Here is a 13869-nt window from a genome sequence, read left to right on the forward strand (position 1 = left end):
CTCAAAATAATAATGCCTAGTTCTTTTCATTCAGAGATTTCAAATCACTTTCCCAAGGAGATTAGTATCATTATCTCCATTGTATAGATGGGGAAACGGAGGCTGAGAATGGGAAAGGGACTTGCCCAAAGTCTCCCAACCAGTCAGTGGCAAAGCTAGGAATAGAAGCCAGGTCTTCTGAGTCCTAGTGCAGTGCTCTATGCACTAGGCAACAATGCCTCATAGAGCTCCTATGCTAGGGTTCCATGGACAGCTGCTGAAATTGTGACTGGTGCCTGCATAAGAGTGTCAGTACGATGGCCCCGATTCAGCAAAGTCATTAAATACCACTGCAGTCAATGGGACTTAAGCCCACGCTTAAGGGCTTTGCTGAATCAGGGCCTATTGTTACAAAAGCAAGCACCAGCTCTAGAAACGGGACTGATAATAAGAGCCTGAAGAGCCGTGGAACGACCTAGTGCATGCATCAGATTAACAATAGCATGAGCTGAGCACCAGATGGAAGCCTGATTTCAGACAATCATTGAGTCAAATTTCAGAAGAACAAAGTGTACAGTAACAGAACCTGTACTAACAACTCTGCTCTAATGCCTTCTCTTAGATACCTGACATACTCCTTTCCGACACATGGGTAAGCAAAGAACCTGTACCATCAACTAGACTGTTGTTTTTAATACACAATTAGTCATCCACTATTGAGCCATATGGTCTGAATTACCAAATTAAAACCATTCACAATACAGACATAAGGGGCCCTAACTGGATTTAGTTCTCTACTGATCTAAGGTACACATGGCTCCCATTACTGCAGTAGCTGAGGAACCTTTTGAAACAGGGCATCCGCATTTTACAGATGGGGAACTGACGCACAGAGAGGCTAAGTGACTTGTCCACGGTCACCCAGGAAGTCTATGGCACAGCAGGGACTTGAATGCAGATCTTCCAAGTCCAAGGCGAGTGCCTTAGCCACTTCCTTGCACTTTGCTGAGAGTGAAATAGCACACCTGTGTGATGCTGTTCATGATTCGCTGCAAAGATTCACTTTCATCTTTCAGGTCCTGCACCTCCAGTAGCTCTCCAGTTTTAATGATTTCCTGTGTTCAAAGATAAGTGGTTTCTTAGTGATGAACATACGGAAAGATCAGAGAGAGAGAGAGAGAGAGAGAGAGAGAGAGAGAGAGAGAGAGAGAGAGAGTGTGTGTGTGTGTGTGTGTGTGTGTGTGTGTGTGTGTGCGCGTGTGAGATTGACTAATTGAGAGAGAGGAGTTTGTGGATATGTGTACCAGTTTCTGAATGTCCAGTTTTAGAGCAGAGATGGTCTTCTCTTTCTTTGCATTCTGTTCTTTAAGTTTCTGTCCTAAAGCAGTCAGTTCTGTTATCCTGAAAGATACAAGCCGGGCACAGAGAGCAGGTTGAGCAGAGTGAAGAAAGCACCAGGGGCTCAATGGCTAAGCTGACATTTCCCCAGCACCCTTCAGTCCCTCCAGGGCTTTCAGAAACAGTTCAATGCAGAGAATAGCTGACGAGATCTACACACAGGAACTGGATGGATGGGGGTGAACACCTGACACATTTCAGAGGTAATGACCTGAACCCAAGAGACATCAAGCCAGGATTGTTGAGCGATAGGAAAGGAGGGTGGAATGAGGAGAGTTAAAACTTTACACAGCTGGGAAATTTGTCACTGATTTACCATAATTCTGCTGAACAACAGCCTCCTGGGCCACAGAATGCTATTTCCAGGGTATCTACTGTGTCATTTCCAGGAACATGAGAAGAAGTGCGTTAAATATTCCATGGTGTTTACTGAGTTATTTTTCTAGCACATTTCTCAATGTCAATATCAGAGGAACAAGAAGAAGCTGCAGCTAATATCATTCTTCACTCTCTTTCTCTAAGCTTGGGAGCCCTGGCCTGGCTGGCTGAGAATGGGAGGGGAATGTTGTCTCAAAGGCCCGAACCCCACAATTTGTTGGGCGTGAGTAGGCTTCTGTGCTAGCATAGAGCCGTCCATTGGCTTTAGCAGCGTTTCACACGAGCTTTGGGTCAGTTGGAGGATTGGAGCCAACACCTTTCAGTCTTAGGCTCAGAGCTCCACTGGTGATCCCAACCCTGACCGGGATAGAAAACCCACTCCTGACTGGACAGCTGTCCTCCTGGGGCTCTGCAGTGGGGAGGGCTGTGCAGTCATCCAGATCAGCTCTGGTTTTCAACTTCTAACCAATGGATTCGGGATGTTTATTTTCTCTAGTTTGGGGCCTTTTACTTCTTAGAAAACACTTCTGTGGGTTTAATCTGTTTGTGGCTACATCACTTTGAGTGGAAGTAGGGTTCCATTAACGCATCACAGCCTGTCTGCCTAGATATAGTGGTTATATGGCCCTCTTGGCCTTTGCAAGTTCACCTTGGGTCCCCAAAACATGCCATTAGAAGAGGGGGAGGGGATGAGATTGCATCCTGTCATTGACTTGTTTCCTAGGTCTAACCTAGTGATCAGCATCTCAGAAGAATTCTTGACAGACAAGTGGCATTATTTACATGCAGAGTGCAGCCAAGATCACTCCCACATCTGCCTGCAGCGTGAACCACTGTGCCCCTTCCCCTTTCAATCTGTGTTGGTTATTTAAAACCAGTGATGAAAACAACAGGATCAAAGGAGGGTTTGGTGTTTGATTTTAGAGTCAGTCTCAGGAAGCTCCACCATGCCCCTGAAGTGGAACCCCTCCTGCCCTGGGCAGAGCACCCTTTCCTTGGGTGAGAGGAGATTTTGCTTTCTAAACTCAGATCCTCAGTCGGTCTAAATCAGCCCAGCCCCCTGGGTCCCACTGACATCAATGATGCTAAAAGAATTGACATCAACCGATGACTGGGCATTTTAGCTTCAACAGAGCTATGCTGATTTACACCTGCTGGGGAGCTGATCCATGGGCTTCAATGGAGTTAAACCAATTTACATCAGCTCTGCAGCTGGCCCTTCCTTGGAAGCTCTTAGGAAAAGCCAGAGGCAGGGAGCTGGAACACGACCCCAGCTGGAGACCTCTCCGAGGATTACACGACCCCAGCTGGAGACCTCTCCGAGGCTCACTAGGTCCCATTACATCTTCACCTGGAGTTCAGCTCTACTTTCTCGCCATCCCAGCGGCTCTGGAGCTGAATCATCTCCCAGACCTTCTCCCGAAGCTGCTGCTCCAAGCGTGCCCCCTGCAGAGCCTGCTTCTCTAGAGAGCAGGCTGTGCCACTCTCAGACAGACGCAGGTTCGAGTCCAGGTTCAGGCAGGCAGTCTGAAGGCGGCGTGCAGTCCTTGCCATGTCTTTCTGAGCCTCAGCCAGACCTCTGGCAACAAGAGAGAAATCGTCCCATGTGAAGAATTACACAGAAATCCTTGTGGTTTTAGAGAGCATCACCTGAAAGCACAGCCAGGGCTCCTAGCACCTAGCCAGCCAACAGCTGTCTGAGCCTCCTCCCAGAAACTACCAGGGCCCCAGCAATTGAAACCGACTCAGGACAGCCTGGCATGACTCACCTCCTGGGGGCACCAGATCCAGTGCCTCTCCTTTGGAAGTTCAATCTCCTGTCTCGCTGTTGTGACATTATTAATATGAACTGTGACCATATAGATCATTGTTGCAACCAAGGTCCTATAGTGGCACCAAATCTTGTACAAAGGAGGTCACGTAAGGTGCGAATGAAAAGGTTATGGTTTGCTGGTTATGATTATGCTTTCTGTATGCATGTATCATTTTTGTATTTAAAGTTATAAGTATTGGTTCTATACTGTCTGTATGTCAAACTTGTGCTACGCTTCTGGGTGACACCCCAGACAATTTGACATCAGCACTGCCTGGCCTGCTTGATTGCCAGTTAAGGACCATCAGCTATACAACTGACCAATTGAGAGACGGCAGATACACCTTGTGACTCAGCAAGGCATGCAGGGACATACCTATGGACAGAACTCTAAGGTTTTTCCATGCCATGTGATGGACAGCTTGTCTTTGGAATAAAGGAAGCACAAGTCACATGGCAAAAGGACTATAAAAGGCAGCTGCATCATCTCAATTTTGTCTTCAGTCCTGCTTCTTACCTGTGGAGGAACTTTGCTACAAACTGAAGCTCTGAACAAAGCACAGAATGACCCACTCAAACTGTGGCTGTACTCCAGAGACTTGATTTGAGCCTGCAGTTTATTCCATCACTGCTACAGGGCTGAACCAAGAACTTTGCCATTACTGCATATAATTGATTCCATTTAACCAATTTTAACTCTCATCTATATTTCTTTCTCTTTATGAATAAGCCTTCAGATTTTAGATTCTAAAGGATTGGCAACAGTGTGATTTGTGGGTAAGGTCTAATTGGTATATTGATCTGGGCCTGGGGCTTGGTCCTTTGGGATCAAGAGAACCTTTTTTCTTTTACTGGATTATCGGTTTTCATAACCATTTGTCCCCATAAGAAGCGGTGCTGGTGGTGATACAAGGAAACTGGAATATCTGAGGGAATTGCTTGTATGACTTCTAGTTAGCCAGTGGGGTAAAACCAAAGTCCTCTCTGTTTGGCTGGTTTGGGAACTCCAGCTTTGGGCTGTTACTAACCTGCTCTAAGCAATTTGTCCTGAGCTGATACTCTCAGTAGTGTTCCACCAGAGGCCGCATCGTTACAGATGTGCAGCTATCATCCCGGGGAACTTGCTGCAGAGATCATGCCTAGTTGGCAGAGGCACTTTCTGACTTTGCTTAGGTCAGCTGAGAGATCCAAGGACCCTCTGGCTGTGGTTAGCTGGTATCGTTCCATCTTTGGCAGTCCCTGGCATCAGATTTACATACCCTCTGGAGGGGATTCAGGTTAGAGCACTGTTACTCAGAGCCGGCGCTTGAACCAGCTATCGAGATCCACACATTCGTCACCTTCCTGCTTCCACCTACAGGGCCATCAGGGATAGTGGGGAAATCTCCCAGCAGAACACCGCCCAGGCAGTACTCACCCCTCTGCTCTGGCACGCAGCTCCGCCAAGTTACTGCGCAGCGTGGCAGCTTGGCGCCATAGCAGCAGGATCCTGCTGTGCTCGTTGCTTAAGTACGCGCCAGAGCTCTGAGGAAATAAGAGCAGAACATGAGGGGCTGTGAGGGCAGAGGTCATGTCTCAGAATTCAGGAGTTCACCAAGAGAGTGCCATGGTCGAGGCCCAGGCTCCATCCTGTCCCTTCTGCAGCCTAACTCAGTGTGTGTGCACCCCCGTGGCACACTGAACTGAGGCTGCCACTGAGTTGTCAGTAGTGACGTCCAGCCCCCTTTCCCGAGTGGATACAGTTAATGGAGAACCACGCAAGGTGTACGCACAGCTCCATCTTCCCCGCAATGTACATCACTTTGTATTTATCAGCACTGCTTTTCATCCCCCATTGCGCTGCCTACTCCCCTGGCTTGTTCAGGTCTCTCTGACGTTGCTCTCTGCTCCTCACTGCCCTAAATAACTGCGTGTCATCTGCAGACTGTGCCCCTCACTGGTCTGCACCCCCCGCCCCAAGTCATTAATACATCTATTAAACTGCATTTGCTCTAGAACAGAATGTTCAGCTCTCAGCTCCAGGGAAGTCACCTTCTTTGACCCACCCTGCTGTGTTTAAGCTAGACTAGTAACAGGCTACATGGGCAGATTTAGAAATGGAGCTGGTGTAAATCGGCACAGCTCCATTGAGGTCAGGGGGCCAGGCCCCCAGCTGGTCTAAACTGGCATCACTCCCGGAAGTCAACAATAAAAAACCAAACCACAATGCCCAGCAGAAGGACTCACCTCCCTGCTGTTGCCCCACTGGGATGCTCTCTGCTCTAGCTCGCCTCTCAGCCTGTGTAGGTCTGATGTTGCCTTCTCCAGCTCCCCAGCCAGTCTCTGATTGGAGCATTTCATCTGGTCCAGCTGTTCCCGCAGCAGCATGTTCATCTGGGAAAGGCTGGTGCCCCTAGGGCAGAACAAGTCAGAGATTGGTTTCCCCTGCACTGCAGCACTGGCACTAGAAGGCAGCTCCAATCTCCAGGTACTCCCTGCACTCCAGCAATCCTGCCCCAGTAGCAGGAACACCCTCTCCTGTGTGGGACACTCCGTCTCCAGGCTCAGTCCATTGGACATTTACCCTCCTATGGAAGGAGATGAAGAGAATACAGTTTCCATGCCTTGGATTCTGATCTCCAGAGCACAGCTGTGTGGCATGTGCTGCTCCTGCAACAGACCATCCTTCAGAAGCAAAGGTGTGGAGACGCCAAATCTATTTCACTGCACTTACCATTCCAGGCCCTTTGAATGGGCCTGAGCTAATGGCCACACAGTCAGAGGACATCAGGCAATAATAATGCTTAGCACCTGTATAGAGCACTGCATTTCTCAAAGCACTGTATGAACGTTAACACATTGCTCCTCCCTTCAGCCCTGGGAAGTAGGAAATGATCATCCGAATCTCATTAGGAGAATTAATTACTTTGGGCTACAATTGAGAAACACCATCCCCTGCTCAGGGGCCTGTATACAAATATTACACTATTCGTAGAACTAAATGGAGTGGCCACAGCTCAGACAACAATCCAACTTGGGATCCCTCAGCTAGCCCGAGAGCTGCGTCCTCACAGATGTATAGACACTGGGGCCAGAAGGGAGCGTTGTGCTATCTAATCTAACTCTTGCAGAGCACAGGCCTGAGCAGCTCACATAGTGATTCCTGCAGCAAGCCCACGACTTCCAGTTGAGCTAGAGCACATTTTTAGAAAGACATCTTTATCCTCAAGTGCCTGGGGAAAGAGCCGGGCTCTGCAGTGGGCCTGAGAGACTCACAGATCCTGACTCTGCGGGGCCAAGGAGGGAGCACATTCTGGAGCTAAGGTCAGAACACCCTGCCTGCAGCACCTTTCCAACCGGACCCATCTCTGTACATCCCATAAGCAGCAGTATGACATGAGGAGAGCAGTTGCCCCAAACCGCCCAGCAGCATGGGGAGAGCAGTCACCCCAAACCTCCCATCAGCACGGGGAGAGCAGTCAGATGTCACCCCAAACCCTGCATCAGCATGGGGAGAAGAGTCAGCTTTCACCCCATACAAACATCGGCATGGGGACAGCAGTCAGCGGTCACCCCAAACCCTGCCTGGGCATGGGGACAGCAGTCATCTCAAATCTCGCATCCGCATGGGGACAGCGGTCAGTGGTCACCCCAAACTTTGGATCCTCACAGGGACACCAGTCAGGGGTTATCCTAAATCCAACATCAGCAGGGGGACTGGAGTCAGGGGCACCCTGAACCCCAGTCTGGCACGGGGAGAGAAGTCATCCTAAACCCCACATTGGCACAGAGACAACCGTCACTCCAAACCCCATATACGTTTAAATCAATGCCTTGAAGTCATTTCCAAAAGCAGCAGGGAACAGGGCAGACCTCAGGTCCCCTGTGCTATGTGTCTGCAGCATGACACACCCCATTTATGAATGGGTAACCACATCTTGTGCTGGCTCATGCTTCCCAATGCTCTCAAAGTGCCTCCTCCGTCTGCTAAACTCTCTCATCTCAGGATCCCCCAGGACCTCCCTTCTGCCACCTCCCACCATGGGGTGGCATGCCATGGGGGGCGCTCTGCCGGTTGCTGGGAGGGCGGCAGGCGGCTCCAGTGGACCCGCAGCTCCGGTGGAGCATCCGCAGGCATGCCTGCGGGAGGTTCACCGGAGCCGCGGGACCGGCGAGCGGCAGAGCGCTCCCCGCGGCGTGCCGCCATGCTTGGGGCGGCGAAATGGCTAGAGCCGGCCCTGCCCACCACAGACACAACCCCACATCCTGATGGGTCCCAACAAGAAATCACAGGTAGATCTGGGATCCTGGGTGAAAACACACTGAGAAAGGCGGCACTTGAGCATGATGCCTAGCAGGAATATGCGCAGGACTGGCCTCCACAATGCCTCCAAAACAGCCACTATTTCATCTCCTAGTTTCTGAAGATGAGCCCTTTGATAGCTGGAGATTACAGAGCAGCAGGTAGTAGAAAGGGATCCCAGTGGGTGCTGGCTGATGGATCTGGTTGGAGACTGTTGTATGTACGGGGGTATTCTGAACAGCAATCTTCCATTATTTGCGTTTGCTGGGTGACTCAGCTCCCTGGGCAAGATCACAGCAGGGCTGAGTCACAGACAACAACAACCTCCCCAGCCGCTTTGCAGTGCAGGAGGAGAGGAAAGACACATGTGAGTGTATCTGTCTGCTGCAGAGAATAGCAAAGAGCTAAGAACTGAGCAAAGAAATCAAAGCACCAAGCTGTACCACATGGCCAGGCTCTGAAATCTCAAACTGAAAACATGTTGCACACCTGCATCCAAAATTACAGCTAGGGCTGGAGAGTTCAAGGGACAGCTAATGGGATACAGAGCCTGTTGCCTCCAGGTCCCCAGTTCAAATCCAGCTCAGGCGACTGCAAGCTGTTACCATTAGATGGCAGTTGAGTAATACCCAGCTCTATGCAATGCTCTAGTGCAGCAGTTCTCAAACTTTAGCAACCCGAGGACTCCCATTTTGATTTAAAATTTTTCACAGACCCCCAAGTCGGCTTCTAATTTTCCCCGGGGGTGTTCAACCCCCACTCAGCCCCAGGCACTGCCCCCACTCCACCCGAGGTTCCATCCTGCCCCACCTCTCCCCACCCCTGCTCCACCCCTGCCCCTCCTCTTCCCGCCTCCTCCCCCGAGCACAGCCTATCCCTGCTCCTTCCCTTCCCTCCCAGTGCCTCCTGCATGCCATGGAACAGCTGTTCAGCAGCGTGCAGGAAGCACTGAGAGGGAGGGGGGAGTTGATCAGTGGGGCTGGTGGTCCCAGACATGACTTGTGGACCCCTGAAGTACCCTCACAGACCCCCGGGGCCCCACAGACCCCAGTTTGAGAACCGCTGCTCTAGTGTAACCTACTCTCTCCCTTCCTTTGTACAAGGGATAACGAGGACCCCCAGGTGCTCCCTGGACACAGATGATAGCCTCACCTCTGCTGCTCCTCCTCCAGGCAGATAAGAGTGTTTTCCAGTTCTGTGCTGTGGTCGTGCTCTGAGCGGCACAGGTGGGATTCTGTGGACTCCAGCCGAGTCTGCAGCTGGGAGAGAGGAGTGATACATCAGAAGGGCAAGGAGAGGGAGCAGAATGGCTCCCAGAGGACAAAGAACTTTATGCAGGACAGACAGAAACAAACTGATAAACAGACACAAACCAACAGACAAATGGAAAAGAACCAGTAGCTGGTACAACCAGAGACCTTCCATGAGGCAGAGAACACCAGTTCTGGTTCTTAATGCCGGGGGCTGTGCCTCCCAGCCAACTGGGCCACTTTGGATAGACTGTTACCTGCATTTACAGGGAGCCAGAGTCATTTATTTAAGGTCTTTTCTTCCCAAAGCTGAATTCAGAGTCCATTCCAGACAAATGCAAAGAGCCAGATTCTCAGCTGGTGTAAATAGGCATACCTCAACTGAAATCAGTTAAGCTAAACCGATTTACACCAGGTGAGGATCTGCCCCAGAAACCCCTTACTGGACTCTAGGCCCCAATTTCAGCCCCCATGTCACTGGGACTTAATGCTGTGATGCTGCTTGTCATTAATGATTTGGAAGATGGCATGGACTGCACTCTCAGCAAGTCTCCAGATGACACTAAACTGAGAGGAGTGGTAGATACGCTGGAGGGTAGGGATAGGATACAGAGAGACCTAGACAAATTAGAGGATTGGGCCAAAAGAAACCTGATGAGATTCAGCAAGGACAAGTGCAGAGTCCTGCACTCAGGAACGAAGAATTCCATGCACTGCCAGACAAGGGACTGAGTGGCTAGGCAGCAGTTCGGCAGAAAAGGACGTACGGGTTACAGTGGATGAGAAGTTGGATATAAGTCAACAGTGTGCCCTTGTTGCCAAGAAGGCTAATGGCATTTTGGGCTGTATAAGTAGGAGCATTGCCAGCAGTTTGAGGAACGTGATCATTCCCCTCTATTCGGCACTGGTGAGGCTTCATCTGGAGTATTGTGTCCAGTTTTGGGCCCCACGCTACAAGAAGGATGTGGAAAAATTGAAAAGAATCCAGCGGAAGGCAACAAAAATGATTAGGGGGCTGGAGCACATGACTTATGAGGAGAGGCTGAGGGAACTGGGATTGTTTAGTCTGCAGAAGAGAAGGATGAGGGGGGATTTAGGAGCATTTTGCTTGGGTTAGTCGGTTCGGTGGCGCCGGGCGCGGTGCCCCTCCCCAAGTCTCCGCCGCGTGTCTGCCTCCGCTTATTCCCCTCCTGCGCCCTCCCTCCGCCCCTTCTCTTATCGCATACTCTGGGCCCTGTCCTTCTCCTTCCCTGCTCCTTCGCCGCCCCCCTGCCCTGGGGCTCTGCCCTGACCTTTTCAACTACCTGAAAGAGGTTCCAAAGAGATGGATCGTAGACTCTTCTTAGTGTGTACCATACGACAGAACAAGGTAATGTCTCAATTGCATGGGGTAGTTTAGGTTGAGAATATTAAGAAAAACTATTTCACTAGGAGGGTGGTGAAGCACTGGAATGGTTTACCTAGAGAGGTGGTGGAATCTCCATTTTTAGAGGTTTTTAAGGTCAAGCTTGACAAAGCTCTGGCTGGGATGATTTAGCTGGGGATTGGTCCTGCTTTGAGCAGGGGATTGGACTAGATGACCTTCTGAGGTCCCTTCCCACCCTGTTATTCTATGTTTCTATGATACGCTGGGGACTGACCATATTTCCCATTTTCCAAAAGGGAGAAAGGGAACACATCCAATCCTGCAGCTTTCTTGTGTTCCCATGGGCCACCACAGGGCTGTGCTGTGATCTCTTTCCTTCCTCCAGAACCCCTGGAGAAATTTTGAGAAAGGCCCAGTCCAGCAGCACTCCTTGGGGAATGGTGAGTCCCAGAGCAGTGACTTGCTGTGTGCTGTCTCCTCTGTGGGTTGCAATCCCCTTCTCTCGCAGATCTCAAATGCACAGGGCTTTGTGGTTTTCAAACTGCAGTGAAATCCCATTATCACCCATCCCGCTCTGTACTGCCCTGTCTGAAGTGCTTGGGCTGTTTGCTCGAAAGGTGGTGATGGGATCCGGTTGTCATGTCACTACACTAGGCTGCTTGGAAAGCCCCTAGAACCTTTTCAACTATATCCACTTTTACTAAGAGACCCATACACAAAGGGGCATTTGCAACAGCTGTTTTGTTAGGCGAGGCTGGCTGCCAAAAGAACACAGAAATTAAACACAAAGGCATGATGGTATACTACTATGCAAATTTCTTGCAAAGTTCAGAGTAAAACCATTGCATGATTCGTCATACCATTTTTCTGCATTGCCAGGACAATGAAAGCTGTACTGACCATCTGTTTCTGGTGCTCGGATTCGGATGTTTTCTCTAGCAGCTGTTGCTCCAGCTCTCCACATCTTTTCTTGTACTGCAGTACCTAGGCCGAGGGGCAGAAAGGAGAATTGGGGGAAGGGAACGAAAGATTTAGAAAAAACAGAAGATGAGAGAGAGAAAAGAGGGCAAGAGAAGCCTGGATTAAGAGAATTACTTGGAGCATTACAGGCACTCAGGGTAAAATGATCACCCATGAGCCTACTACTCTGTCAATCCATGATGCTTACTGATGACAGAGGGTCAGATTCAGTGCCCACTAACGTCAATGTCACTCCACTGACTTCAGTGGACTTTGGATCATGCCTTTAACGCAATATGAAATTGTCACCTGGAAGACAGAAGAGGCATCTTAATGTGACATAGAATCCAGTCCCACATGGCCCAGCAGAGTGCCAAGCAAACTCTGTCTCAGAAATGCATATTCCCTTCCTAAAGTTGTAGCAGGGCAGGGGGTTACCCAGAGGTGCAGTGTGTGTGTGTGTTTGTGTGTGTGTGTGTGGGGGGGTTATCAAGAGGTATAGTGGGGAGGTGGGGGGGTGGTCAGCCAGAGGTGCAGCAGGAGTGAGGAAGGTTGCTCAGAGGTGCAGTTGGGGAGTGGTTGCCCAAAGGTGCAATGAGAGGGGTTATCCAGAGGTGCAACAGGGGTCGGGGAAGTTGCCCAGAGGTGCATTGGGGGGTGGAGTGGGTTACCCAGGGGTGCAGTGGAGGGGAGGTTGCCCAGAGGTGCAATGGGAGCAGGAGGGGTTATCCAGAGGTGCAGCAGGAGTGGGGAAGGTTACCCAGAGGTGCAAAGGGGGGTGGGGTGGGTTGCCCAGAGGTGCAATGGGAGTGGGAGAGATTACCCAGAAGTGCACCAGGATGGGGAAGGTTGCCCAGTGGTTCAGTGGAGGGGTTTGCCCAGAGGTGCAATGGGGGTGTTACCGAGAGGTGCAGCAAGGTGGGGGGTTTCTCAGAGGTGCAGTGGGATGGAAGTTGCCCAGAGGAAAGGCTGCCTTGTTCATAACACTAACAGAAATTAAGAGTATGATGCATATCCCTTCCTGCTCCTTTCTTGCCCAACACGTGCCTGTGTCACAGCCTGGACATTCAGCAGACTGAGCCTAGCGCCCAGGTGGTGTGAATTGGGGTGGCACCACAGCTGCCCCATTCAGACTAGATACCCAAAGCAATGGCTGGGCAAACTAGGCAGTCAGTTTTTTCTGTGCCCCATCCTAGGTACCCTGTAGCTTGCACACTGAGAGGCTGGCAGGGGTTCAGGTACTTACCTTGTTCTGGAGCCTCTGGACCAGCTGAGCCTGGTGCTGCTGCCCCTCCTGATAGGCCAGCAGCTTGCACTTGTATGCCTTCTCATCATCCTCGAACCGCTGCCTCAGCTCCATAAGGGTCAGGCTACCATCCCCTTCCCGCTGGGCTGCTTCCACCCGCAGCGCCTTCTCCAGCTGGAAAAGCAGAAACCCCCCAGAACTGAGCTCTGCTCTGCCCTTGACAGCCCCCACAGCAGAAGGAGAGGCAGCGGCACATGGGTAGACACTCTGTGTGAGCCACGCGAATAATAAACCCCTCCAGGGGGCAGCAGGGATAGGAAGGAAACAGCCAGAGTTGTGTGCACTCCCGCATGGTGCAGGCCTGGTCCCTACCACAGGTAGCCATCCTCAGTCTCGGTTTTTGATTCAAGGAGCTCCCCTGAGCATCAGACACTGCATAGTCTCCTCACCCTGGTGCAAAGCAGGTGGCTTCCTCTTGCAGTTCCCCTCTCTACCTACTGCAGAGCTCTGGGGGTAGGATTCACTGGTGCAGCTGGCTGGTCGACCTGTGTTGGCTCCTTTAATTCTCTGGCTGAACCCTCCGCAAGGGTCTAGCACACCATCCCCCCACTCCCTGCTCTTCTGCAGCAGGAGAGAAGGCCAAACTCTCCCCTCTCCCAGCCATTCCAGTACTAGCACCCCCTAAACTCCCACTCTTGCAGGGAGCTGGAGAACAGCCTCTTTACAGTTGGTCTTTGCTGAGGACCAGGGAACAGGAGCGGCGCCAGGGTTTTTGGCGCCCTAGCGGGGGTCCTTCCACGTTCCCAGTCTTTGGGGCACTTCGGCGGTGGGTCCCGGAGCGAGTGAAGGACCCACCGCAGAATTGCCGCCAAAGACCCGGAGCGCGGAAGGACCCCCCCACCGCCGAATTGCCGCCAAGGGCCGCAAAATGCCGCCCTCCCAAATCCTGGCACCCTAGGCGACCGCCTAGGTCGCCTAAATGGAAGCGCTGGCCCTGCCAGGGAACGATGGTTGCCAGGAATTCAGCCAGAGATGGGCAGGGCTGTAATTCAGAGGACTGCAATAGCCATGAAATGATACCAGAAATAACAATAATTCTTAGCCTGTCCATAGTGCATCTCTCTGTAGAGCTCCAAGATGGGTTCATGTCACTATCTCCATTCCACAGGCAGAGCCATGTGAACTTAAGGGACTTGC

The 13869-nt window shown here is 51.2% G+C and overlaps 1 protein-coding gene across 1 annotated transcript in view; it reads right to left on the reverse strand.

Moving 5' to 3' along the window:
* CROCC2 (ciliary rootlet coiled-coil, rootletin family member 2) overlaps positions 1-13869 on the reverse strand; it is a 139631-nt gene that overhangs the window by 93568 nt on the left and 32194 nt on the right. The window contains exons 4-11 of the mRNA XM_075068652.1: positions 12673-12846; positions 11367-11450; positions 9003-9109; positions 5795-5960; positions 4986-5092; positions 3107-3334; positions 1284-1380; positions 1005-1094 (exon numbers count right to left, since the gene is read on the reverse strand). Of these exons, the coding sequence (XP_074924753.1) occupies positions 1005-1094; positions 1284-1380; positions 3107-3334; positions 4986-5092; positions 5795-5960; positions 9003-9109; positions 11367-11450; positions 12673-12846 (1053 nt within the window). The remainder of the gene's footprint in view (positions 1-1004; positions 1095-1283; positions 1381-3106; positions 3335-4985; positions 5093-5794; positions 5961-9002; positions 9110-11366; positions 11451-12672; positions 12847-13869) is intronic.

The sequence above is a fragment of the Chelonoidis abingdonii genome, chromosome 8 (genome assembly GCF_003597395.2).
Source record: "Chelonoidis abingdonii isolate Lonesome George chromosome 8, CheloAbing_2.0, whole genome shotgun sequence".
NCBI lineage: Eukaryota > Metazoa > Chordata > Testudines > Testudinidae > Chelonoidis > Chelonoidis abingdonii.